The sequence below is a fragment of the Olea europaea genome, chromosome 7, assembly GCF_002742605.1.
Source record: "Olea europaea var. sylvestris chromosome 7, O_europaea_v1, whole genome shotgun sequence".
Taxonomy (NCBI): Eukaryota; Viridiplantae; Streptophyta; class Magnoliopsida; order Lamiales; family Oleaceae; genus Olea; species Olea europaea.
In genome coordinates, this window is record NC_036243.1 from 13,421,757 (window position 1) to 13,449,404 (window position 27,648).

General features: G+C 34.9%; 2 protein-coding genes across 2 annotated transcripts; one reads left to right on the forward strand and one right to left on the reverse strand.

The window, feature by feature from the left end:
- Positions 1 to 1,400: 1,400 nt before the first annotated feature.
- LOC111397057 (callose synthase 5-like) lies at positions 1,401 to 19,415 on the reverse strand. The gene is made up of 42 exons (XM_023023758.1): positions 19,086 to 19,415; positions 17,205 to 17,305; positions 15,990 to 16,111; positions 15,790 to 15,886; positions 15,589 to 15,699; positions 15,360 to 15,488; positions 15,175 to 15,267; positions 14,431 to 14,522; positions 14,183 to 14,309; positions 13,921 to 14,058; positions 13,755 to 13,831; positions 13,573 to 13,651; positions 13,365 to 13,490; positions 13,156 to 13,270; positions 12,613 to 12,950; positions 11,683 to 11,735; positions 11,533 to 11,593; positions 11,363 to 11,444; positions 11,233 to 11,282; positions 10,938 to 11,024; positions 10,529 to 10,651; positions 10,330 to 10,424; positions 10,137 to 10,221; positions 9,906 to 10,066; positions 9,284 to 9,407; positions 9,113 to 9,207; positions 8,894 to 8,993; positions 8,615 to 8,766; positions 8,415 to 8,524; positions 8,178 to 8,300; positions 8,033 to 8,101; positions 7,609 to 7,798; positions 7,380 to 7,491; positions 7,175 to 7,294; positions 6,976 to 7,091; positions 6,809 to 6,892; positions 6,140 to 6,252; positions 5,831 to 6,060; positions 2,948 to 3,745; positions 2,555 to 2,605; positions 2,262 to 2,447; positions 1,401 to 1,942 (listed from the first exon to the last, which is right to left on the reverse strand). The coding sequence occupies exons 1-42, from the start codon at positions 19,282 to 19,284 to the stop codon at positions 1,712 to 1,714; spliced, it is 5,745 nt and encodes a 1,914-aa protein (XP_022879526.1). The 5' UTR covers positions 19,285 to 19,415; the 3' UTR covers positions 1,401 to 1,711.
- A 4,278-nt stretch (positions 19,416 to 23,693) lies between these two features.
- Positions 23,694 to 26,681, forward strand: LOC111397058 (nascent polypeptide-associated complex subunit beta-like). The gene is made up of 6 exons (XM_023023759.1): positions 23,694 to 23,801; positions 24,954 to 25,021; positions 25,577 to 25,725; positions 25,821 to 25,877; positions 26,241 to 26,279; positions 26,372 to 26,681. Exons 2-6 carry the CDS (start codon positions 24,954 to 24,956, stop codon positions 26,536 to 26,538), a joined length of 480 nt encoding a protein of 159 aa, XP_022879527.1. The 5' UTR covers positions 23,694 to 23,801; the 3' UTR covers positions 26,539 to 26,681.
- Positions 26,682 to 27,648: the final 967 nt, after the last annotated feature.

Here is a 27,648-nt window from a genome sequence, read left to right on the forward strand (position 1 = left end):
AGTTAATTGATTTTATAATATTTCATTATTGCTTAGTAATTTCTCTTTTCCCAAAGTAATATATATTTATCTTTTTAAATTATAAGAATTTTAGGTTTAAGTGCAAGATTATTTTATTAGAAAAAAGTGTGGTTGGAAATAAAAATATGATCCTCAAACAATAACTAATATGTTTCTTCAGTCAAGCGAATACTAGGGAGAACTATGAAAAAACGGAGCGCCAAAAGGAGTAATATGCATTTTGTGATATTGGGGTTTCCTGTTTAGAATACTGCATGGATTTACTCATATTGTGTAGTACCAAAGCGAAGTTAAGTCGTGTATTTTTAGTGATCATTGCAATCTCTAATGAGTCTGCTTTAAGAATAATGCTATTCAATTTCACTGGGATTGCAATTTTTTATTTAGGTGACACTAATGTGGTATAAAATGATAAGTAGAAAATGACTCATTTAATTTCACATTCTACTTAACCTATCATTTATCGCAATCTAAATTGGGGTTACAACTCCAGTGAGGATAAATAGCATTATTCGTTGCATTAAGCTTTCTCTGATGTTTTCTATTAAACTTTCCCAGTAGCTGATTTCATCTTTATGTACTTTGTTACATTGATTCCAAGAACTAAGATAATAATATTTTCTTGACACTCCCAACAATTATTCAAGTCCACCCCGGTCCGCGCCTTTTCAATTCTCCGTATGGTGGCTCGGCACCTCTGAGCATGTTGAGATGTACCTAAAGAAAGCAGAGGCAGCCTGTGGCACGTCTGGAGAGAGACACAATTGTTGAGTTTTGAACGTTGAACTATTTCGTCTAAATGTTTAAATTGATGAAGAGTAGAGTAAATCATTTGTTTGATGAGCTTACATAGTATTAAGTAGTTGGTCAAGTAAAGATTGACCAAGCCGATGGTGCTTAGCTGGTCGAATGACTGAGAAGCGGTCTTGCGCTGTGGGGTTTTTACAGTTACACAGAATAGGACTAGGGATGATATCTTCACTAAAATCAACACCACCTACAGAACCTGGCGGTCATTGCAGTAAAAAATTGAACCCCTCTTTAACTTTACATTGATTTTGTAGTAAAATTATAGCTACGAGTCTTTTTAGAAATTATAAAAACCACTAATATCCAACATAGATAATTCACTTCAGATGTATGAAATGCGTGCATACTTAAGAAATGAACTGAAATATAACCCATAGACAATAAATACTGTAAGCATTGAGGTATATATATCACCAAATCTACATTAATAGAAAGTCAGTACATATTGTAAGCTTTGCTGTACATATAACACAAGTATACATGGATGTGAAGTATCTCTCGAAAGAATAATGCTACTTGTACATGATGGTTTATGTACAGATGAGGTCAAAAAGAGAGTAAGAAAGAAATTTTTTTTTTTGGTAGAAGAAATGCTGACCCAATCATATTTCACCACATCGTGTATATGTAAACCATTATGTACATGTAGTACAACCGTCATTAAAATGTAAAAACATTTGTTTTTAAAGATTTTTGTAGAACACTGATAACTATATATCAACAAATTATATCAAGATTCTGAAGCAGAAATCGTGTTTGCGAATCAAATATAGATAGTATACCGTGTCTGCTTCTTGAGGTTCTCTTCGAAATACTGCTGCTTATTTTACATCATCCTCTGGTCCTCCCAATATGCAATCTTGTAAGGTTGTGTGTGTCTTTACTTGTGCTTCTTTCCACCAGCCAGAATTCGCTGGATTTGAAGTCCTCTGCTGAAGGCCTGGTTGAAAAGCAGCCTGGTCTGGAATTCCGAGACAAATGGGAACCAGGCTAGAACCGCCACGGGTGTAAATATCACCAATCCCATAATATACTCATACCCTCTTGCTAGAGCTTTAACTGACCCCCACATTCCCAATCCCTTCACTATAGGCCGGCAAGCTTGTGCTATCTGCGTAGAGTAGAGAAAACCGTAATTTATTACAAGTCGAGATTTATTAATGCTTTGCTGAAATCAAGATACACAATACTGTGTATTGGGCTATTCTAGTTCGATGAGCTCTTATTATACAGCAGGGTTGAGTTTTCTTGCTACAAGAGAGACTGAGACCTCAAGTAGCATACTATTATCCAGACATAGAGACACACGGTCTATTTTATCAAGTGGATAGTATAAATTTATTAAGATGGCAATTTAAAGAGTGCACAGGAATGACTTTTTTAAAAATAAAATATTTTCCGTTAAAAAAAAGTCAAGATGTAAAACGTACCTGCAAAAGAGCCCATCCTGTCGGCAGAAAGGCGAGTAAGCTGGCAAAAATATCTCCAGTCCTCAGGTTTAGGAATGTGAAGAGTACCACAAGGATCACTATAAACCCAATAAATAGGAATAACTTGAGAAGTCTGAACATTAGCTGAAAATCTGCACTGAACTTCTTCCTTCCCATGGACACAATCTGCATAGAAAGATGTATTACTTCTTGACAAGGTATAGCAATTTGAGGTTTTCATGTGCATATTACATTTATAAAAAAACAGATTGATTTAGGGTTTGAGCACTGACCTTTGAAATTATCATCACTGCAACAATAACCAGCCACGATAGACCATAAACCTGTAATCACAATAGCATGTTAGACAATAAATGGATATTTAATACATTTCTAATGTCTCTGAAACAAAATTTGATACACAGGACTGGATTGTACAAATGACAAGATTTCAATTGTTCTGTGTTAATACGATTGAGTATTGAGTATTCTTTAATCCACCTGATTAAAAAAGACATCGATGCATATCCAACGTTTAGAATTGTTTCATGTCCCAAATCAAGCCTTTTATTTAATTGACAGATACTAGAAGAATGATTTCAAGTGAAACCTTGAAAAATTTATGGAGACTCAGATATTGTGAAGCAAGACAACCAGCAAAATCCCAGAAAATTTTGTATCCTTACCATGAGACTTTTGTCGCCATTGGCCACGTTCAAATGATAAACGATTCCATATTGGTAGAAGAAGAAGCGCAAAGAGAGAACAATTTCCCAGAACCGCCCTGACAAACCAGTGTGTTCAAGATGCTCTTGCTCTTCATCCCACCACGATTCCCAACTCTTGTTTGCTGGAACACCAATACCTCCATGGTTACTTATCCACTTAGTCCAATCGTCGAAATCATCCACTATCTTCTGCCATTCAAATCCAGAAGGGTTGAAAAGAAAAGGTGCAAACAACCAGGAAATAACAAGAAACCACATCGAAAAGGTGACAAGAAAGAAAGTTGTAGAATCCGGAGCTGCTGCACCATAAACTTGATAAGCTATGAGCAAAATAAGCAGTTCCAGCGCTTTTGTGAAATGGCTTCTTGAGTACATTCTGTAGTTCTCTGCAAACTTTTCATGTCGCACAACGAAACCACGTCCAGTGGCTCTGTATTTAGCTCCGCCATGTAAAATTGTCCGCCCAAAATAGTGGAGCTTCGTCCCAAGAGAGAAAGTAAAGAAGACAGAAGCTAGCTGGAGCTGCATAATTATTAAATCACTAATTGCAGTTCTAAAGCCCCGCTCTAGTCCAATTTCCATAATCATGGGAAGTGACATCAAAAGACCTAGTTGAACAAGCGACTGTGAAGCCATGACAGCCTTTAGAGCATTGTCTCCCTTAGATCTTGCAAATTTGACTATGGCCGTCTCCATTCCACTCAGTGCAAGATAGAGCTTGCCGTACAAGTAAGCATAGACTATAAAGACCACAATCTACAAGGTAAAATTACCAAGTTCAGCAGAAACTTTTGCAACTGGATGGCACATAAAGAACTAGAGAGTCCAATTTGCATGAAAAAACTGAACATTCCATTCTGCTTGGACCCAGTGTTATAGAAGATAAGAGTGTTTTACAAATAGAGGGAGAAAACCTAATGCAGAAGCTTTTTAAACCCATTGAATCTACACAACGTCATCTTTTTCTTCAATAATACCAGAAAAAAAATATAATAAAATAAAATAAAAATGCCGTATAAAATAATTATTTTGAACAAGTCTTTCAATACTTGGTTTTAGATTTGCTTGCTTTAAACTCAGCCCTCCCTCAGGAAACAAGGAAAAACCTATATATTTGTTGTTTTCAAATTTCTGGCAGAGAATAGTTGCATTGAAGACTTCATTTTCTTGGCCTTCTCAAACAAAATGAAGGATAAACATACTTTCAAGTGGATATTAATATGCTGTAAACAAGTATCGTGACATTGTTTAATGTCGCATTAAGTGGTGTTTTAATTTCCTAATTGTTTTATTTTTTCAGATTTAATGAACCATGATTTCCAGTACTACTGATAATGATTTGCATATTAGAAAATACCATTGAGCTGACATAAAAACCAGTTGTTGTATAGTAGCATGACAACATGCGGAAGAAATCAAAACGATGGCCCAGTCTATAGATGTCACGGCTGAGTGTTTGCTCCCCATTACCACATGCAACTTTGGCTTCAAACAATGATATCTGGTTGAGGCCAACATCTCGTCCTTTTCCAACTTGTATATATTCATGGTGAGTAATATTTCCACGTCTCAGGGTTGAATTGAAACCTTCAAAAAAGTGAAGTATATTTTAGAGAGCAAGTAGAAATGTAAGAAAGGTAGCAAAATGTGTGATTTAATATCTCACCGGCAAATATATCCTCACTAAGATTAATGCCCTTAGAAGCTTTGCTTATGCCACCACGGGTAATGTGAAAAATTCTATCAAACACATCTGGATGTCCATAGTGGAACCGCACCCTAAACAAAACCAGTTAGAGAAAGACAGAATCATAAACAGGCTGTTAGTGTTAGCAGACAAATTTTAGATGGGTCTGAACAGATTAATTTTATTGTTAGATCACAAAGGTATGAATGTGTCTGTCCTACTTCTTTGTACAATTACGTGTTGGCGTGTCAATGCTTCACAAGGGTGCTGGAACTGATATTAAGCATAGCAAAGGGTAGCTGATGTGCAAAATGTAGTGTCTTGGAAGTTAGCTGAAGCATGGTCTAGAATGAAGGGATGAGGTTTCCGGTACTTTGAGCTCCCATCTATCCGCCCAAAATAATGGAGTTTCGTCCCAAGAGAGAAAGTAAAGAAGACAGAAGCAAGCTGAAGCTGCATAATTATTAAATCACTAATTGCAGTTCTAAAGCCCCGCTCTAGTCCGATTTCCATAATCATGGGAAGTGACATCAAAAGACCTAGTTGAACAAGTGACTGTGAAGCCATGACAGCCTTCAAAGCATTGTCTCCCTTTGATCTTGCAAATTTGACTATGGCAGTCTCCATGCCACTAAGTGAAAGATAGAGCTTTCCATACAAGTAGGTATAGACTATAAGGACCACAAGCTACATATCAAGAAGGAATACCAGGTTCAGCAGAAAATTTTACAACTGGAGGGCACATAAAGGACTACTGATTCCAATTTGCAGAAAAGAAAATGAACGCTCCATGGGGAAAACCAAATTCAGCTCTTCAAATTCATCAATTTATGCAACATCATCTTTTTTCTTTTAAAAAAACATGAAAGGGCAGTAAATAATAGTTTTAGGACAAATATACAATACTTAATCTTATTTGCTAGCTTTAAACTCATCCCCCTCTCAGGAAAGATGAAAAAAACTTTTAATTGCTGTTTTTGAATTTCTGACAGAGAATAGTTGCATTTAAGACTTCATTTTCTATGCCCTTCTTGAACAAAATAAATGATATCTACGCTTCCAAGTAGATAATATGATGTAAATAAGTATTGTTTAGTCCCAATTATTTATTTTTCCAGATTTAACAAACCATATGTGAAGATAAAAAGAATTACCATTGAGCTGACATAAAAACCAGTTGTTGTATAGTAGCATGACAACATGCGGAAGAAATCAAAACGATGGCCCAGTCTATAGATGTCACGGCTGAGTGTTTGCTCCCCATTACCACATGCAACTTTGGCTTCAAACAATGATATCTGGTTGAGGCCAACATCTCGTCCTTTTCCAACTTGTATATATTCATGGTGAGTAATATTTCCACGTCTCAGGGTTGAATTGAAACCTTCAAAAAAGTGAAGTATATTTTAGAGAGCAAGTAGAAATGTAAGAAAGGTAGCAAAATGTGTGATTTAATATCTCACCGGCAAATATATCCTCACTAAGATTAATGCCCTTAGAAGCTTTGCTTATGCCACCACGGGTAATGTGAAAAATTCTATCAAACACATCTGGATGTCCATAGTGGAACCGCACCCTAAACAAAACCAGTTAGAGAAAGACAGAATCATAAACAGGCTGTTAGTGTTAGCAGACAAATTTTAGATGGGTCTGAACAGATTAATTTTATTGTTAGATCACAAAGGTATGAATGTGTCTGTCCTACTTCTTTGTACAATTACGTGTTGGCGTGTCAATGCTTCACAAGGGTGCTGGAACTGATATTAAGCATAGCAAAGGGTAGCTGATGTGCAAAATGTAGTGTCTTGGAAGTTAGCTGAAGCATGGTCTAGAATGAAGGGATGAGGTTTCCGGTACTTTGAGCTCCCATCTATATGCAAAAGATTACAGTCTTTTTTAACTTTACAGTAAAGTTGGAACCTTTCCATTGCTTCGCTTAATTCTTTATACCTAACATCATGGTTTTGAAAGCAGGTAGTCAATGTTGACATCTCTGCAGGACTACTATCTGATCTTGCGATCTTTCATTGAAGAACATAAACCAAAAAACAATGCAGTTTAAACCAAAAAATGATGCAGTTTTATTCCGAAAGTATATGAATTCATAAAAAAACGAGAGAAAGTAAACATACTTCAGAGGTCTTGCAAGAACTCTTTGACCAAGGGTGACAAAGCTTGTTTCTTGATTTGACATGAACCAAGCCAATGATGATACACTGTAGTTAAGATGTGATATCACATCAGATATAGCTAAAATTGAATGTGTTAATTGACTAACAGCTCAAAAGTAGCATCCAACCTTCCAGTAAAGACATGTTCACGAACACCGAGAATAGTAGGAGGCCGCACCCCATGATCCTCATTAAATTCCTCAAGTAGGTTTCGCATCTTAAGAGCTTCTTCCAGATAGTTGTCCTACAAAATGAAACAGAAAACTATATTATTTTGATTCAATAAATCCCAGGCAGTGTAATGACATCAAAACTTCTACACATTACCTGGTTCATATCTATGGTCTGAAGAGCTTCCCCGCGACTAAAAATAATAGCATGGTTCTGGTTCTCAGGTTTCCCTTCTCCTATCTTTGCTGAGCCAGGTAACTTTATGCGGTAGATTTCCTTCAGTGAAGAACAAAAATGGTCAGCGATTCAGGTACAACCAAATCAACTTAGTGTTTTGACTAGATATAAGAAAGATAATTACCTGGTCAAGATTATCAACAGCTTTTATTAATACGGAATAGTAAACTTTTTTATTTTTTCCTCCTTCCCTTTCTTCAACTTCATCTATATAAGCTACACGAAGAGATGGATTACTGCACGGAGGGAACGCGGAACAAGATATAAAATCAGATGAGCTCATTAAGACATTAAGTAAAGAGAAATCCTAACTAGAGAATCTTTGCACTCTATCAAAAAAATGTAGAACTTACTTCACCATCAAATTTAAAATGTCAGTTGCACGACGATCTCCACTCCGCTTCTGGTTCCCATAGTTCTGGCAGGTGGCTACATATGTAAATTTCATGTCAGCTACAGCTTCTAATTGAGCATACAAGGATCTCTGACTCTTTTTATCTTCCTCTGATGGTACTGAAACAGTTTTGTAGCCTTCAAGTATCTCTGTTCAGTTTAGACACAAATAGTTAAAATACAGAGTGCCAGGGACATCTTAGGACAGATTCCAAGGATACTACAGAAATAAAATTACGAAGCAATTCATGTGATATGCTTGTTTGAACATCACTAAAAATCATATGACAACCATCTTTTCTGTTGATTTCGATCATGCTCATAAAAACTAGAGATGTGAGAATACAATCCCTTTGTAAATCTAAGATAGAAGTTACAGCTTACCAGTTTCTCTGGCCATGTCAAGAAAAGCCTGAAGCTTCAAAGCCCTCCTATAATACATCATCCCTCTGACTGAAAAACAAATAAATATTGTCAAACTAACAATTTTGGGGAAAAGAGAATGGGGAGGAACAGAGACCCAAATAACCTGTTCTGCTAAGAGTCTGTCCTCTCAAGGAGGCCCAATGACGTATTTGCAAAATGTTCTCTTCATTTTCCCAGACCTCGTGTTCGTTGCAGTTTAGACGCTCCATGAAGTTATTCCATTCATCTGAATGAATTATTATTATGGTTAGTAAACAGAATAAGCAAACCACATTAGAATAACATGAGATAAAGAAATAGCACTGTAAAAAGAGGGCAAATATGTGATCATCATTCAAACCTGGATAAATTTTTTGAAGGTAATATATAATTGATATGCCATCTTCATTTTCCATTTCAAGGTCACTCTTTGAATAAACAGTCTCCTCGCTGTAGTAGGGAGTCATGACACTGCCATGCCAATTGATTTGGTTACTTTTATATTTATCAATAAGTTCAAAACATGAACTTTGCTTGCACGTAAAGGACTATGGGCTGCACCTGAATGAAAGCATTTTGCGAACTCGAGGTGCGCGTGGCATATTCATAAATAGTGAATTTGTGAAAAACGCTATCCTCCGGCGTGCTTCAAGGTTTGTTGGCACATCAATGGCAGATTCTTTTACAGTTAGGAGCATATAAAGACGTCGTATCTGTGAAAAACACACTCGTATTAATCTTCAGTTATTCACCAAAATAGATGTCCCACATTTGGTGGTCATCCATGTTTCCATATTTATGTATATATACGCATATACACAGTTTTGAGTGCTTAGATACCTGCTCTTCCCATTGTGCTGTATTTGGAGGAGGGAACACAATATTAACAAAAAGTTGTCTTCCAGAATCCTTATTACTATGACCAAGTTCAGCCAGCTCACTTTATTCAATGAAAACAAAGAAATTTTACAAGAATCAATAAGAAATAGTACACATACTGGCCTAAATCATTGAAGAATAGTAAGACTAGTACTTCTAAATACTAAATAATTAACCAACCGGATCTCATTCACCATCATGTCACGAGTAACTACTTCTAACATATCTTGTAGCAACAAAACAACTCTATCTTTCTTGGACGGATCACCATCCTTCTGCAATACAGAAAAAGGTTTAAATTTCAGGGAAATGAAAAATTAAGTTTATGATATATTAATGGAAACAACTTACCAACATCTCTACAAGCTCCACGAATTTCTTACAAAGATCGGGTAAGGGACCCATTCTATAATTTGCAAGGAATGTGTTCTTTGATATGTTACTTTCAATGTCTTTAATTATGATTCCTATTATCCTGTTACATAAAAGATGACATTAGAACTGTAATGCTGACAAAGATATTGCCTAGTCTCTTTAAACGTTTACAGATGCTTCAATTAATGTAGGAAAAAGATTCTTAATACTTTATAGTCATAAATCAAATGTGAGTTTTAATTTTCCCTTTGATTTTTGAATTAGAGGAAGCATGTATAAATGCTAGAATAGCAAGAAAATCTCAAAGTGACGAATCAGACAGAGGTGGTACTCAGACCATGGGCTATATGCAGTGGAAAATTCACAGTTGCCTAAAACGGTGGATATTAATCTTAGCAAGATGTGGATTCAGAAAACACGAAGTTGGAGATAATTCAACAAAATTGATCACATTGAAAAGATGTGACTATATGAACGTCATGTATACACATATATGGAAGTAGACCAGCATAATTCAAAATAACGTGCATATTTTCACAGGCTAAATATATATTGCATTAACTTGTCAATTAGCTCCATGATAAGTATAATGAACAACCTTTTCTCAGTCTCTCCGATGACCAATGCATTCAGAACATGTTTGAATGACTCATAGCATTCAATAACAGCACATTTCATATACTCATCAGCACATATACGCCTCCAAAGGTCAGCGTCCTTTGATCGAAATTGAACTGCCATATCCAATGCAATTGGGATCTACAATACAAGCTTGTCAGAGAAGAAATACCGAAAGTTGATGCAAAAGATTCAATGAAACTGCAATTACCTTGCTAGCAAGTAAAAATGGCGGCCACTGGATTAGTTTCAGGCCAGAATCTGAAGAATAAGGAACTAAAAGAAGATCCATCTCCCTGGAGTTTCAGAAGATCAAATTCAATTCCTATTGTATGACCGAATCTTGATATATAAATCAAAAGACAAATATGAAAAAAAGAATGAAGACAGTTGAGGATCGTTTCCTGTCACTTATGAGATCCTCTTCGCGGAAGCTACTTATTATTTCATTCCATAACTGAGCAAATTTAGCAGCTTCACTTCTCTTGCTTGTTGAACCCTGTACATATTGAAAATGATACATACATATATATTCAGAATGGGTGATATCACCCAGTATTTAGGTGTAGTAAATCAATCATGTACGGAAGGATGAAGAGAAACCTCATTAAAGTTCTTTGAGAGAAAAAACCCTCTCTTTCTCTTTTTGTCCGAAGGGACTAGAAAAGTGTTGAATGCACCAGGTAAAGACTGGAACCGTGACCTTAGCATGCTCAGAGTTCGTATCTAAGGAAAGGCAAGTGTATATCAGTGTCACTGAAATCAAAAATTAGTATGGCTAGATATAAAAAGTAACTAGCTCTTTCAGTGGGAACTAATCCAATTTGACAAAGCGGCTTTAATGCAGGAAGCAACTGAGTTTACATTTCTAGAGCCTCATGTTTTATTCCTCAGACCAAATGAATTGCAGGTGGAAACAATGGGATCTTAAATTTGAATGAATATGATGAGACAGGAGACACGATGAAGACCACAAAAGCAAAAACTTAATGAGCTTAATGGAGGCTCATACCTCACCAAGACGATCAAAGGCGCCAATAAAACCTCCATATATGGTGGAGTATATGGCATACCAAATCTGAGGATCCATAAAGTAAACCTGCAAAAGTCATAACATCTCTGAGGTACTTTTTCATGGACAACAAACTAGAATGAAGAAAAAAAGGAAAGAAAACAACTCTAATATTCTAAATGAATCGAGTTTTTTTGGTTTTCTAATGAACAACCACGAGGATGAACATGTTATTAATAATATACTATATGAATATAGTATAAGAGAAAACAAGTTAATGATAAGAAAGACACACCAAGATAACTGGCGCCCAAAGCGAAAGAACAGCACCATAGTTGTGCTTAGCTACACATATGAAACTATTGTCAACAAGCTGCAAGTTGATAAAATGTCAATGAATAAAAACAGTAAAACTAGATGCGTACCATCTGGGAACAACTCATGCCAAGCATATGTGACATGGCGGATTCTCATTATATCTTTAGTGGGCTTCACCAGAGGTTTTATCTGGATCAAACAAGACATTAAATTGGGAAGCTGACCCCAATATCATACATTTTATGAACAATTTATGTCTTGACGGTGTGAAATCTACCTGGACAAAATAGCTAAATGCGAATTTTGAACATAAAAGCAGTACCCAAAAGATAGTGTACCTGATATCAGTTAATAAGATGAAAAATACAGTCAATGTAGATATAAAAAGAAGCAGAGTCAAAGAGTAGGCAATATAAGGACTACATACTTGATTAGTGCAAACTGACTTTCATGCATTCCTCTTCCCACATAGATCCTAGGCTGCAAAAGGTCAAACATAGTCGTTTCAGATTAATCACATTATCTGTATAAAGAAAATAAAAGGCAACAATGGTAAAAGGTGAAGGTATGAAAGCATGAAAGGGAGAGGCAAACATTTCAATTTTCAAATAGTAACTATAAAGAAGAAACTGAGAACTTCTACTAATTGATTGTTTGTAGAAATGCAAGACAAGAACAAGTGCAAAATTTATGATACAAAGTCCAAAATTCCAAATAACTGATGATGCTAAGCTGGTGAATAGATTGAGGAATATTGACATCAAAGTAAGGTGAAGGTGAAACCTAGTGCTTGTCTAACAATGCGGTTGGACAGAAACTAAAAAATAACAAATTATTTCTAGCTGAAATACTTCAGCTAAGGAGTAAAATGTTACAGAAAAAAATAGTGTTATGGTTTATCATGTAAGCAATTTAAACTCAGAAAAAAGTGAGAGCAAACACTAAAGAGAAGGCAAATAATTTAACCAAACGAATATCACTTTCAGAAGGGGAGGCTTACTGGACCAGAAGGATGTATTCTTCCACTCTAACATATATTCCATGTGTAAATAACAAATGGAATTTTCTTCTCACCATAAGAGAAAATTCATGTATCGCCAAGATTGAAAAAGAAAGATGTGTTCTTTTCAGTTCAGCACATACTAAAAATTGAAAAAATAAGTCCACTCAGAGCACTTTGTCAGTCAATAAACAATCGAATATTGAAGTTGAGTATCATATCTGATCAGCCTTATCTACTGAAATAACAGATGTATTCTGACAAACACTTGTGTGTTTTTACGGTTATTTGTACTTGTTTATTAAAGATGGAGTACTTGCATAAGAATAGAAAAAGACAGGAGAATAATAGATGCACCTGCGACCACCATAGGAAAAACCTCACAATAAGCCAATCCGAGTTCTCAATCCAACGTCGTAGCATTGGGAAAAGAAACAAAACCACTGCAAGTAGATTTGGTAGAAAGTACACAGCTACAGCCATGAGATACAAAGGAGGCACTCCCTTAACCTTATCTAGGAAGGAGAGAATATCTTTGATCTTGCCAAATGAAAATGAATTCTTTTGGTGTGCATAGCATATTGGAAGGGCGATGGACCAAGCAAGGCTGACAATTATCTTGAGAATGTTCCTCAATACGTCAGTGAACTTCCATCTGAGATATGCCGGGAAGTTTAGAATGAGGTCCAACATACCTGAATGAAATTTTCGAGGGGAAATTATTTCTCAATCAAATAATGAATCAAAACTCAAGATCTAAAACTTAAATCCATATGAATTCAACTAGAAGTTGTTTCACTGTCTCATCAGCTAAATCTACAAACAGATAGTATAAGCCTAATTAATAACTAATCGTTCCTCGATGTCATTGTCTTAGCTTTAGAAACAAGAATATCATACTCTGAAGGAAGCGAAGAAAGGCCGCCGTAATGAAAATGCTCGACAAGTCATACAAGACATTCTTCTGGAAAATATCTAATATAGAAACATCACTCCATGCAATGATAATCATGGCCTGCAATAGAACAACCCCGACATTAGCACAATCTCCTGGAGAAAGGAGCGGAGGAAATCTCGACTATAGTCTTTTATCTGTTGGAATAAGATACCTGAAGAGCAAGTATAAAAAATGTCCAGAGACGATCAAAACTTCGAAAGTTATGCCAAAAGCTCCGGGTTTCGACAAAAAATGATTTCCCCATTGTTCCTGGCTTTTTTTGAGGAGCTTGCTTTCCCTGGAACAGCAATCATTTTAAACCAAGTAGCAAAATATCAATTCATATGAGAGAGAACTTCTGCACAGAGTACAGATCTTACCTTTGCCGAATCTTGTGTTGACTTGAAAAATTCACCCCCATCACTCATTGGCCAACCAAGAGAGAAGCAATCTGATGACCTACAAAGAATTGGTCAAACCTTACTCTCAGGAAATTGAAGGTGAGCAAGCCAACGTCCCTTTTTCAATATCTGTACTGAAATATACATTTTTAATCTCATACCAGAAATACTCGTTCAGATCATCATAATTGCACCAGGATGAGTGAGGGGCTTTCCCATTTTGGCTTTTCTTGGTTTCCTGCAACGTGATAAGCACCATTTTGTTACCTATGAAACAGAGAGACATGGACTTCTACAACCTTGTGATTCATCTGCAAGATAGATTACCCTTTCAATCACTCGATAAATGGGTGTTATAACTTTCCGCAAGAAAGCTTCGTCGTCTCCGCCATAAGAAGATTTGATATTTTCACCAGTAACAATGCTGACATTTCCAGCTAAGAGACCGTGAAGTTCATATGCCATCTGAACATGTATGCAATAGAGCAAGAAATATGTGTTAAAACAGTTTTTAATTATTGAGATTAACATGTACAAAAAATCAACAAATTAATTGTAACAAATATACAAAGATGAATGAACAACTCACGTTATGGAAAATGTAGCATAGGCACTCTGGCATGAAGCGTACATTAGCTGCTTCACCCCAGATAAGAAGATAAAGGCCCATGTAAAGTATCTTTCGCTGTTGCACATCCTGCTGGGCTTGAGGGAGCCTACAAGCAATAAGATTCATATATTTTTCATTAAGGGGCCGCCTCAGTAACATCAAAATGTATAGGCATTTTAAACAAGTAAACTACCCAAATAAAGGAAAAGTAACCTCTATCAGCTTACCTTAGGCTGTGTTTTCTTCCCAAGTATTTACACCAAGTTTTGTAGTTCTTGAAAAGCTTGTTCATAAGTGCATTAACAGCTCGATCATCAAGCTGAGTAAAACCAATAATTATTTTCTTCCACCCAAGTTTAGATATATTCATACACCCACTTAGAGGTCAAGTTACTTGAGAATAAGATGCTCAGAGCACATCAGAAAATCGGCTTAAACATGGAAAATATCAAACAAGTATCACCACGAGAAGGAGAACTGAAGGCTTGTAATTTATCATCAACAAAAAAATAAATACACCAGCAACGTGTAATAGAAAGCATTCGGTTTAAAAAAGACAAATGAATCCAAAATGCACAAAAAATATTAGGTTCTACATACGACGGGATGATGCACGGACACTTCTACTAGGGTGGCATATCCGTATCCGACACTCAAGGACATGTATTCAACAAGACGTGCCCTTGTTCCATTTTTGATTTATCTTTTATAGTACGGACACTCAAGGGATGCTTTAGAAACACCCCGGGGTAAGTGTCTGGATGCCAGATGCCATGCAGCATGCACCATGTCCTATATTAAAAATTATGAAAATAAAGATATGATACATGAATTGAATTTTAAAGCATTTAATGGACGACACCCTACGTTGTCCGTGTCCATGCAACTTAGACGGATGATACAGATGTCATTAGAAGGAAAATTTGAGGTTGCAACACATTTGGAGAATAATCAGATAGAGGAATACCTACTTTGTTTAATGGTTCGGGCTTGGGGATGAGCCTTGTATGAATATTTGCAAGCAATAAAATCAAATGCTCCCTCTGGTTCCTGACATTATCCCTCTGTAAAATCAAAACAATCCATTGACTAAAAGTTTTTATGCTAATCAATTCTAATCTATAAATATCTCAATATCTGATTCAACAAGACATGCCTGAAACCCAAACATGGCCCTCAGCCAATCAAGAAGGTCCAACTCCCCTGCTTTCTGTCTATGCTGTTCAAATGAGGATGGCCAGCTTAAGCCTCTTGTGTTCCACAAAGCAGCTACAGAAGCTTTCACCTGGCAGTGATAAAGAGTGCAATTTCTTAGTATTTTTTAAGGAACTCTATCTTTATAGTCATATATGCATGCCGGTGGTCGAATAGTGCAAGTGTGGCACCTCTTCAAGCTGCATGATGGACTGTGATGCCCCAGCAGAATCTAGGGGAAGAATGTTATACGGAGCATAGATTTCCTTCTTTGTTTGGACATCATTTGCTGCAGCCATAATCTGTTCAACCAACATTTATACATGATTTAGAGCTTTCGGCCTTCAATTTCTACATAATGTATAATTTAGTTAATTACTGTCAAAACAAACCTCAGGAGCAACTTCCTCGACTTTTTCAGTCTTGTTAACAGCACAAAGCACCTCGAAGAGCACACCGGCTGCCTGGTAAGCTTTGCCGAGCTGAGCTCTGTTAGAAGAAAGTTAATGATAATAGAATAATGAGCCTAAAATGTAAAAACATTTACGTTCGCAGCAAGATGGATTCTATAAAACCAATATGTTTCCAGTACCTATCCGCTTGTTCCCCCTTGCTAAGTGCCACAACATATTTCTCATAGTATTGTTTGTAGAAGCTCTCAATTTCCCGAGCATCGGTCTTTTTGACACGAGCAGGAAGACTGGAGTTATTATCCTGCATAAGAGTTTTCCAACAAGTTAGTCCTTGAAAATATAACTGGGATTTCATCTAAACTATAAATTGAAACACTCCGGGAAAATACTATGTCGAAATGTTATCACTGTCCACTTCCCATTTCATGCCAGATTTTCAATCATTTGGTTATTTTATTCATTTGATTCCGGAAGGTTTCATATGAAGAGTTCTGCCGTAAAACGAGTCCAGTTTTAAAAATGAATTGATTTTTCTTCAAAATATAATGACTTAATATTGAAAATAAATAAAGAAACAGAAATATACAACTAAGGAACCGAAATCTCCAAAAGACCAGAATTAAAAGTAGAATTATTCCTAATGTACAGGTAGGGGTTTACAACCGACTACTCACATCTGGTAGGTCCCGCCCACCTGTATAAAAAATTATCCAAAAAATATCCACCCACCCTCTATTGTGAGTAGTTGGTAGGAATTCTATGAATCCCTGTCCTGTACACCAAGAATAATTTTTAAAAGTAAAGAGGATTTTCCCACCTCTGCTCAACATGTTTAATCCCCAACACCTTCACGTTCCAACTACCCAAGGAACTCAAATTCTGTTGGTAAATCTCAACTCTCAGTCATTTATGGAAATAAATTACTCTCACCACTCAACACACCAGTGAGCCGCCACCAATAATTTTCAATTTTCACATAGTTTGGTGGAATACACAGAACAAACACACTTCAAGATAAGAAATTATCAAAGAAAACAACAAAATTGAAAAGCTTTCGCGATTCTTTGATAAAGGAAAAAATGGCAATGTCATACAACCAATGGTACACAAAGATTTAGATGGATAAGCTATAAAGCCTCAAAGGAACACTGCACTATCACAGAGTACAGAATTTGAAACGATAAACCCAAAACTCAATATAATATCAGAGCCCAAAATTATGAAACTATTTTAAAGTTGATCCGCTTATAACTCAAACCAACAGTCGGATTCACGGAACCCAATACTCAAAGAAACAAACATGTAATAGTCAAAGAATAAAGAGGGTGCCAGAATTTTGTTTTTATGAAAAATCACCCAAAAACCTAGCCGATTATATAAAAATAACTACATACCCTCTCTAATCTTTGGAGGAGGCCAGTTTTGAACTGTCGAACACCACGGCCACTGGAGCTTGGGTCCAGTCGGTGTGCCTTCTCTAGTGCATAGAATCGACCTATGTCACAAATTCTTTTCGTGAAAAAACAATCAAAATTACGGGAAAAGAATTCCAATTTTTTTGTTTAACACTTTCCTGGAAAATTTTAGGTTTTCACTTGTGAAAATTAATTAAAATGAAATTTCTTCCTAAGCAAGGTGCAACCTTCAAAGCATTAAGAACTAGAAAACAGTTCATAATTCGCTTTTACTTATATAACTGTTCATGTAATTGCAGATTGCCACGGCTCACATAACTAAAAATAGCAACTGTAATAACTAATAAGTAAAACTTCTAAGGTTTATTGGCACAATATCCCTAACCTATGAACCTATTGCCAAATACTCCTCTACTTTTTTAAATTTGCCGAAAACCTCTTATGCTCTTCTATTTCTATTGTGAACTGACAAACATACCCACCACCCTCTTCCCACATACCCCTCATCCCACCGCCACCGCTGGACTATATAGAAGTGATGGGGTCAGTCTAGGTTACCACTTGGCTACGAATCCACTTGAGTGTATGGAAGTTCCACACTGCTCCCACCAGATACATCATCAAATGCTCAGCAGCTTCACTGGGCTGATTTAGAATACCCTTTACTTAGAACATTCCAATAAATACAATGCATTGACAAGACACTGCCGGGCAAGAGAAGTTGAGAGATTAGGCCGTTTACCATCACCCTGAAACAACTCTTCCTTTTCAACATATTCCCACTGGGCATTTGTTGAAATTCCATCTCCAATTGCACTTCGTTTCCATTTCCTCTTTCCAACAAAATTAACTTTGATATCAGATCTTTCAGATGCAGAGACACTGGAATCTAAAATTCCCTTTTCTAGGGCCATTAGACAGCACACAGCAATTCATAGCCATAAAAGAGGTCTGTTATAAGAACCTAGACTGACCCGTCACTTTTATATGGTCCGGCGACGACGGCGATGGCTGCGGTGGTGGTGGTGGGAAGAGGGTTGTTGGGAGACAAGGGCTTTTTTTAATTTTTAATTATTAATTTTTAATTATTTTACCGAGGACTAGTTGTAATTAAAAAAAAAAATTAGGATATAGTTGAAATTAATTCCATTTCTTTTTTCTTTTCTTTTATTTATTTTTAATTAAATAAGAAAGTGTATTCACCATTTCACAATAATTTATTGAGAAAATAGAAGGAAAAATTTTTTTTTCACCTTATAAATCTTAAAAGGAAGGTTTTCGATTAATATGAAAATGTTGGAGATATTTGACAATAGATTCACACGTTTGAGCGGTGCCGTGCTAATAAGTCAACTTGCAAAGTTATTTATGAGGATCAAACGAGGGTTTTAGTCCAAAATTTAATTATGTGTGTAAGCCACATTATTTTGAAAGAATATATTTTAAAATAGTAGATTGATTGAGGATGTATACTTAAAAAATAAGGAAAAAATTTGAATTTACGTGTAATATTATTTTATTGAAAAATATGTAGTTGAAATAATATTAAATCACTATTTAAGAATGTATTTTTCCAAAGAATGTGGCTCAATCAAGCTTTAAAGTTTCATTTTTATAAAATTATTTTCATTTGTTGTAGAAGTAAAATTATTTATTTCGAAGACTGTTATTAAAATAAGGAGGAATTTAACTAGATTTCATTGATCAAATATTTGAATTTTAAATAATTTAATAATGTAATAACTTCATATTTGTTTGGTATGTAATATTAAATTGATTAATAGAAATAAATATGCTCATAATATGTGCAAATGTGCCATATGCTGTGCGTGTTGAAGGTGCAAAGGTATTTGGATGTACACAGGTATGCAACGCGAGGGCGATCAGCCTCGATCTCAGTGGCGACACGGAGGATAGGGGCAATTGACTGGAGGGACGATGGTACAACTTCATTATCGAAAACCTCCATGGAGAACACAGTGTTGGCAGCACTACGCGAAGGGCGTCGTATCAGCATCGACTGGTGCCCTGATGATTCATTCCCCACATTCGACGACATTTTATTCTAAATTAAAATTTTTCCTTTCAATAAGTTTATTAGCCTCTGACTTGTTCAGTTAATCACTTGTGCAATGCCACGACGACGTTGTCTCCTCTCATTCTTTCTACGTATTCACCTCCACGTCTGAGAAACCAATTTTCACAAACAACATTAATAATCGAAAACATCCAATCATCAATTTTACAAATACATACATAAATGTATAGCAGCATTAATAAAAAAAAATGAAGAAAAAGGACTTTTCAAGCCAATACAAGACATGTTATCAATTATTACTCTACTATGAAACAACGAAACAGTTTGAACATATACATTTCACCGTTGGATCAAAAAGCTTCTATTAGATCACATTTATAACATTTGAATACAGTCTTCAAAAATTTTGCATTCATTATTTAAAATGAACATTTTCTTCTCCTTATGATCAACCATACTAAGAATTATGGGCTTTTAAAGCAATAATAAGTAGACGCATATATGTACGTGTGTGCGCGCGCAACTGTGACGACATTGAACGTAGAAGAAATTCGGAAATGTGAACGAATGAATTCATATGCTGTTTACCTGGCGGAGAGGAATTCTGAAGGTGGTGAAAGAGAGGGATAATTTAAATGGGGAGAGAGAAATTTGGAGTTTGGTTAAAAAGACATTTGGTTGGATGTTGAGACATTTATGGACACACCGTTAACGGGCTCAACGGTAAACCGTTCTTTTTGTCTCTTTTTTGGTACAAGTTTTCTTATTCTATGTCTGTTGAAAAGATTTATAATTGGTCTTGTAAGAAGATTGGATAGTAATCCGTCTTGACTATGATGTCGAAGGGGCTAAAGTGTTGGATCATTAATTAGACGGTTGGGGTGGATCGATACCTTAAAATTAATGAGAATTATCTTTTCAATTTGAAAAATAAGGTATTAATAATTTTTTTAATCAAAAATCTGGTATTTTTATACCGCACTCCATCCCAGCTCACCTCACCCATCATCTTTCTTCCCAAAATCTAATCGCTAGGTTTGTGGACAAAGTCAATTCAACCACCAGAATCAATTCAGCCATAGCCAACTCCGGCCACTAATGGCCATTATACAAGTACTGGACTCAGTGGCGAATCTAGGACTTCAACTCAGTTAGGGCGGCTGTTAATCGTTGGCCGTTGTCTGTCGATAATTAACGACCGTATAGCGATATCGTTTATTAATATTAAATTAAATAATATTAAAATTTCTTCAATCTATATGTAAATAAACTCAAACATAAAAATCGTATATTTATATCATATTATATTTCCATACAATCCGAAATAATATAAATTACATGATATATAAGACTTCTTTGTGTTATCAATACTTAATAAATCGTTTGCTTGGCTAAAAGTGGTTGAAAGATTAGATACACCACTACAAAAACTAGATTAAAATTCAGTTGAAAAAATCATTTCATAATTAGTATGAGAATTGAACGTTAATCAAAGATTAAACGAAATTAAAAGTAATTTTAAAATATAATTAAAGTTTCAATTCTCAACACCAATTCATTACAAATTATAAATTCCCCAATTTCTCATTTTTAATTTTCATGAATCAAATATTCACATTTCACGATACTCAAATTAATTTTTTATATCACAATTCACAATAAACAAATTCTCAAATAACATATAAATTAAAACTCAATACTCATAACTCATATCTTATAAATTATTAAAGTATAAAATATTTTAAAAAAAACCTTTTGTAAAGTCTTAACATATATTATTTTGTTAAATTTAGATTCAAAATTCAACCATGACCATAATGGTTAAGCTTCCAATCATCCTAATTCTAGAAGTTATAGGTTCGAATCCTTTCCTTAGGAAATTAATTTTGGTAAATATTGTAAAAATAAAAATTTTACACAATGAAACTGAGGGGAAGGAATCGAACTCAAGACTCACAATATATAAAATGAAGCTTTAACCAATTAAGCAAAAAAGATGTTTGAAAATAAAATAAACTACCAATTATATAACCTAAAATTTTTATCTATTACCAACAAAAAAAAAAAATTCTCCCCGACGAATCCAGCTAGGGCGGCCACATACTAGATCTGCCCATGGTACTGGTCATTGTTCGTGGTGACAAAATTAAATAATATATGACTAATTATTATCATTAAACCTTATAAATGTGTAATTTGAGATTAAATATGTAATTGTCACAAACTCTGACTTTGTGACTATAACTTTGTATAATTTATGTCTAATGTGTGATTGTAACTATAAATTGTGTGTTTTTGTGACCTTGACTTAATTAATTAAATTATAGATCACAATATTTTATCATACATCACAAAATGTGCCCACCGGCCGAGTGTTTTGAAAAAAATCCATAAGTTGTTATTTGTGGAAATGTATTTTGAAACCTTCATATTTATGTAGTGTTCCCTACAAATTATATGTAGAAGTTTTCGAGGTATTTAATAGACCCACAATCTCCTAACCTCATGTCTTGATTCCATGGCAACATCCTCAATTTTGTGGGCGCATATATCGAGGTTTCAATCCACCTATGATTCGGGTAACGAGGCCACTATTAATAATCACATAATGTCTAAAAAAATCAAGGTGGTGTCGTTAGCGTCTAATTTGGTCAAAAAATGGTTATGGTGGTGCTGTGGATGTGTGGTGCATTTTTTGTTTTTGCAATGGTGGATTACGATCTACATGGTGGTGCTGGTGGCTAATGTCGTGTCTTTGGTAGTGTGAATACGCAGTGGTGGTGGTATGGTGTAAAGGTCTACGGGCGTGTTGTGGTAGTTATAGTGCAATGGGTATGATGGGGTGCAAGCGGTGGTGGTTGTGGTTCGTTCAAGGTGGAATTGGTGGCGACGATAGTGGAGGTGTGGGATGAGGTGGAAAGATGAAGGATAATCTATAACCATTTTAATTGAGAAAATTATGATCAATTAATTTGATAATTTTTTATCGAAAATTAAATTATGATCAATTAGTTTGATTATTTATCATCGATAAATAAGTTGTGACTAATTTAATAATTTATGATCGAAATAGGTTGTTACCTAGTAATTCATGACCAATAAATAAGTTGTGATCGGTTAATGTGATAATTTGTGATCGATAAATTGGTTTTGATTTATAAAAATATGTGATTTTGTCTAAATTTACAATTTATGGCGCATGTTTTTCTCTTTGCAATTGTAACATGACTCGTTCGAAATTGTTACCATACATTTATATGTTATTATGGCTTGCAATTGTATCTTTGCGATTATGACCTTATATGAATTGTGACTTTGACTATAAATTATATGGTATTGTGAATGTGATCAATTTAGTTAAATTTTGAGTCACGAGATTTTATCAGAGATCACAAAATGTGACCATCTAATTTTTTTTAACAATAAGAATTATGATTTTCAAATGATAGATAAAGAAAGTAGTGTCAGAGAGAGAGAGAGAGAGAAAAGAGGAGAAAGAGAGAGAGAGAGAGAGAGAGAGAGAGAGAGAGAGAGAGAGAGAGAGAGAGAGAGAAATGAAGTTCTTTTTTTGTGAACATTAAAATTCAGATTTTAATCCAAGTCAAAATCAATAATCACTATTTACAAATTCTTTTACGGGTTGGTGAGGTATTAAAAAGAGAGTGGAGAAAATTAATTTTTTAGTTGGTTGTTTAAATTATGACTCAATCATATCTCGTTGCATCATTTGTTGATAAACAAATCCATAAATGATGATGCACATGTAACACAACAGAAAAATTTATGCACAAATTTTATAGTTATATATTTTTCCCTTCTACAGAAAGAAACAAGATCAAATATTAAAGGAGTATTCGGGCTCGACCCCGCTCGACTTGATCCCAAAAAGCCTGGGACTAGGGTTTAAAGCCCACGAGCTCGATAAATAGGGCTAATAGAGGGTGGGGCTCCAAATTGCATCAACACGGGTCCGAACATTTCATAATTTGAAATGCAGGCATATGTAACTTTAAAATAAAAAATCTCCTATAAAATCCTATTATCGTCGACGTTAAGTCATGATTGAATAGTGATTTTATTGCATGTGATTCGAAGTCGAGTTACGAGGCAAGTTTCACCACATGCTAGGGATGCTAGGGTTTGATTCTGGATAATAGTGGAAGGTTTGTCGAGTGAATAATAGCTAAAAAGTTAAGTATTGTTCGCATAGATATTTGTGAAAGATTTAAAATTTTACTTTATGAATTAAAAATATTTTTGAAGCTTTTTTGTTACTTAAAATTAAAAATAGACAAGTTAGTTCCAGTAAAAAGAAGTAATTTCCTTTCGTTATAATTATGCTTAAACATATTCATAAGCTTAGACAAACATCCCATGGTAAAAGGCTCAAATATCCAATTTACCCCCGAATGCGCGAGTAACTAAAATACGCGACACTAGGGTTTTATTTGTTATCCTCTCCGTTATTCCCCTATTTCACAGTCGACTCGTTTCCCTCGTTTTGCCTCTTCACATCTAATACTCCACCGGTCCCAGAGGTAATCAAATATATACCCCCTCTTTTTAGTATTTTTCGGAATTATTACGTATGTGTATGTATATCTATATCCATTAATACTGATTGAGCTTTAATACGCATTTTTATTTTTCTGATTAATTTTTTATTTAAAAGTTGAGTACATGTAATGTAAGGTTCATCGTCTTTTGTACTCCGTGCTTTTCATTGTATTCACGGTTTTGGAAATTGGGTTTTTACTATGGTGATTATGCTAGTGTTTTTTTTCTTTGTAAGTCCCCTTTTTTTCTTGCAGCAATGTTGTTGTTATTGTTGTTCGTCAAGTGGTTAAATGTTAAAAAATGCGGCTAGTTCATCTTTTTTGTTAAATAAGCAGACATATATTGTTTATAGCAGCTGCATTCTTTTTTAACAAGAACTTATTTGCCTAAAAAGAAAGCAAGAGAAATTAATTCATTATTTTCTACTTTCAGTATTATTTAGTTATGTTATTGCTTCTTTTACTAACAGTTGTGAAAGACAAGATATTAGTACATATTTTCATTTGGGAGTTACTTCTTCCACTTCATCACATCTAGTCATCATGCCCTGGCTTATAATTATGATGATTGTGGTCAAGACATGCCTTTAAAAGTGACTGTCATTTATGAAAACAATATTTTAGTGTAAAGTTGTGCCTGATTTAATACCTGTGTTTTATGTGGAATAATCATACTTTTGAACTTATTATTGATTTTTTTTTGGCAACATATGTTTTAGTCTGTGTGCCCTGTGAGGCAAAATTTCATATGATAATTATGACGAGCTTAAGAGGACCTGACCTATGGAAGTTTTCTCCATGAAGACATTGGTTGTTAAGATTCTTTTGAAATATGGAGTTGCCTTGAAAAATTGGCATGTTGAAAATAAGCAATCTGAAGACATCTGAAATTGTTAATACTTAGGCCATGTTTGAGCCACATTTTTTCAAAAAAATACATTCTTAAACAATGATTTGATGTCATTTCAACCACACATTCTTTAATAAAATAATATTACACGCAAATTCAAAATTTTTTATTATTTTTTAACCACACATTTCCTATCAATACACTATTCAAAAATGCATTCTAAAGAAAATAATGTGGCTCAAACAAGGGTTTAATGGGCATTACCCTCTATTTTTTCATGACAGATGAATGTGGAAAAGCTAATGAAGATGGCTGGTTCAGTCCGAACTGGTGGGAAAGGTACCATGAGAAGGTTTGTGTTGCTGTGATGCTTTATGCTATTTTTTTTTTGTTCATTAGTTAAATGCGTGCATTTTTTTTCGTGAAAGGAATTACAGAGGTTTACTGCACTCATAAAGGAGAGGGATTTTGTGGTAAACTTGATTGTTAGCTTGTCATTTTAGAGTTACTGTTGCCACGCCATTTCCATGGAAGAACACTTATGGATTTCAAGCTGGGTTGTTAGCTTCTCCTGTGAGACATGCTGTGGATACCTAATACCATATGCTTCTGCAATGGGAGACAGATTTTATTGGTCCTCACTCATGGAAACGATGATTTTTGTTTTTCATTTGTCTCAGGGATTTAACTCCTGGGAAATGGGTAAATTTTAAGGAGAAACAAAATTCCTCTTGGAAATTATGTTACTTGTCTTCCTCAGAAATGACCACATCAACTTCAATTGGTCTTTTTTAAATCACGACATAGTTTACTGGAAAGTTTAGGTCCTGCAATGCAAGTACTGTATAGGTTGCTTGTTTATGCCTATCTTTAATATTAATAAATATAATTATGCCCTTAATTGCAGAAAGAAGAAATCTGTTCACAAGACTACCACCACAGATGACAAAAGACTGCAAAGCACCCTGAAGAGAATTGGGGTGAATGCTATTCCTGCAATTGAGGAGGTGAATATTTTCAAGGAGGATGTAGTCATCCAGTTCACTAATCCTAAAGGTACCCACAGGCTGCTGAAATTCTCTATCCAATTGATTTTTTTTTCCTTTTTCTTTTGTTCTTTGGTCCTTACCAGTGTTTCCTTCTGTGTATAGTTCAAGCATCTATTGCTGCCAACACTTGGGTTGTTAGTGGCACTCCTCAGAACAAGAGTATGTTTTCCTTTCTCTTAATTAGGAAGTTAACATGGGTTTTCAAATCCATTGTTATTCTAGCATATTCTATGATGTGGAATTTTACATACTATTTCAGGGTATCTTTTAGAGAGCTCCTGTTAGTGTTTATGCTAGACTAGGAAACTGTGTTTTTTGGTCTATTTTTCGTTGGTAAAATTTAAAACTGTTATATGATCATCAAAGGGCTTACTGATTTTGTAATTGGGTACTTGAGTTGCTTCTTAAATTATTCCTCTCTTTTAATTTTCCGTGGCGTTTATTTGGATAGAGGGAACATCCACGTTTATTTCCAATTCTCTAAAATGCATACTGACTTTTTTTTTTTTAATTCTATTCTAGAATTGCAAGATATTCTCCCTCAAATTATTCAACAATTGGGTATGCATCCCCCTTTTCCTTTTGGTAGTATATGTCTTGCTGGCATCCTCGGAAAACTGACTTGACTCGAGGTTTATTGTGAAAAATTTCAGGTCCTGATAACTTGGAGAATTTGAAGAAATTGGCAGAGCAGTTCCAGAAGGAGGGACCTGGAGCTGGTGCTGGTTCTAATACTGCACCAGAAGAAGATGATGATGATGTGCCGGACCTTGTTGCTGGCCAGACCTTCGAAGCTGCTGCAGAGGAGAGCCACACTTAGGAGTTGAATATCAATTTTTGTGTCATTCCTTACATGTTTTGTGTTTTTGAGCGCTGTTTTTTTTCTCTAGTTGATGTTTTTGATTGACGCTAGAAAGTTGTTACTTTGAAATTTTTATTCAGTAATCAGCTTAATCCTCTACAGATGTTTTCCGCTATAAATGAATCCAATCGGTCCTGGGAAGTAGTTGTGATCAAAATATTAAAACATAGATGATGTAAATCAGACGAGTGAAGAATAAAAAGGAATTTTTTTTGTGGTCAAATAGTTGGCCATTTTATAGGACATTATATGATCCTAATAATTTCAACCTTAAGTCAAACGTTGAAATGATTTCATTATTATTTTCTTACAATTTGAAGTCTGTCAAAAATTAATTTTAATTAAATATTTAAAATTAATAGTCACCTATTATTCTCACATTTTGTGAGATTCACCATCTTTTCATTATTATTTTATCCAAATAAGCATTAACATTACTTGCAATTGTAAGCACCCGTTTGAATCACACTATTGAAAAAATGAGAATGAAAAATATAGTCGTTATGAATCTCACACAAGAGATAAAAAGTCGAATATGGTGACTTGATATGGTGGATAAATGTTATATTTTTCATTTTAATGAGAAAATAATGAGGTTCAAATATAACCTAAATTTAATTTTATGAGAATATAATGGGAATATATTTACTTGACAACAATATCTTATAAAATATATGACATATAAAAGAATAAAGCTTTGCGAGTGACACAATTTTACATCACAGTCAATGATTTTCAACATCATTACTTAAGTCAGTGGTCAGTAACAAAGATTATCAGTGATCACGTAATGATGTCAATAATTCGGACGGTCGCTAATTTGAAATGAATCGTCAACATATGGATTGGAAGTAGTGACACCGATTTAAGAAAATTGGTTATTGCAATTGAATTCACGATGTTGGTGATTCAGAGAGAATTATCGACAGTGATACCGTTACAGTGAGATGCACTTCCTTTTTTTTGTTGTTGTTGTTGTTGTTGTTCTTATTATTATTATTTTTTATTTTTTCATTTTTTTTGGGTCAGTTCATTTTAGTTTTGCTCGAGGACTAGCTTAAGTGTAAG

What these genes read in the sequence shown, in the direction of transcription:
- LOC111397057 (XM_023023758.1), bottom strand. Translation starts at nt 19,284, where the DNA reads ATGTCGTCGAATGTGGGGAATGAATCATCAGGGCACCAGTCGATGCTG. An exon ending in TGACATGGCCAGAGAAACTG is followed by an intron (nt 7,799 to 8,032) that starts GTAAGCTGTAAC and finishes TAAACTGAACAG; the next exon opens with AGATACTTGAAGGCTACAAA. An exon ending in GAACATGTCTTTACTGGAAG is followed by an intron (nt 6,893 to 6,975) that starts GTTGGATGCTAC and finishes TCTTAACTACAG; the next exon opens with TGTATCATCATTGGCTTGGT.
- LOC111397058 (XM_023023759.1), top strand. Translation starts at nt 24,954, where the DNA reads ATGAATGTGGAAAAGCTAATGAAGATGGCTGGTTCAGTCCGAACTGGT. An exon ending in GGGAAAGGTACCATGAGAAG is followed by an intron (nt 25,022 to 25,576) that starts GTTTGTGTTGCT and finishes CCTTAATTGCAG; the next exon opens with AAAGAAGAAATCTGTTCACA. An exon ending in TGGCACTCCTCAGAACAAGA is followed by an intron (nt 25,878 to 26,240) that starts GTATGTTTTCCT and finishes ATTCTATTCTAG; the next exon opens with AATTGCAAGATATTCTCCCT.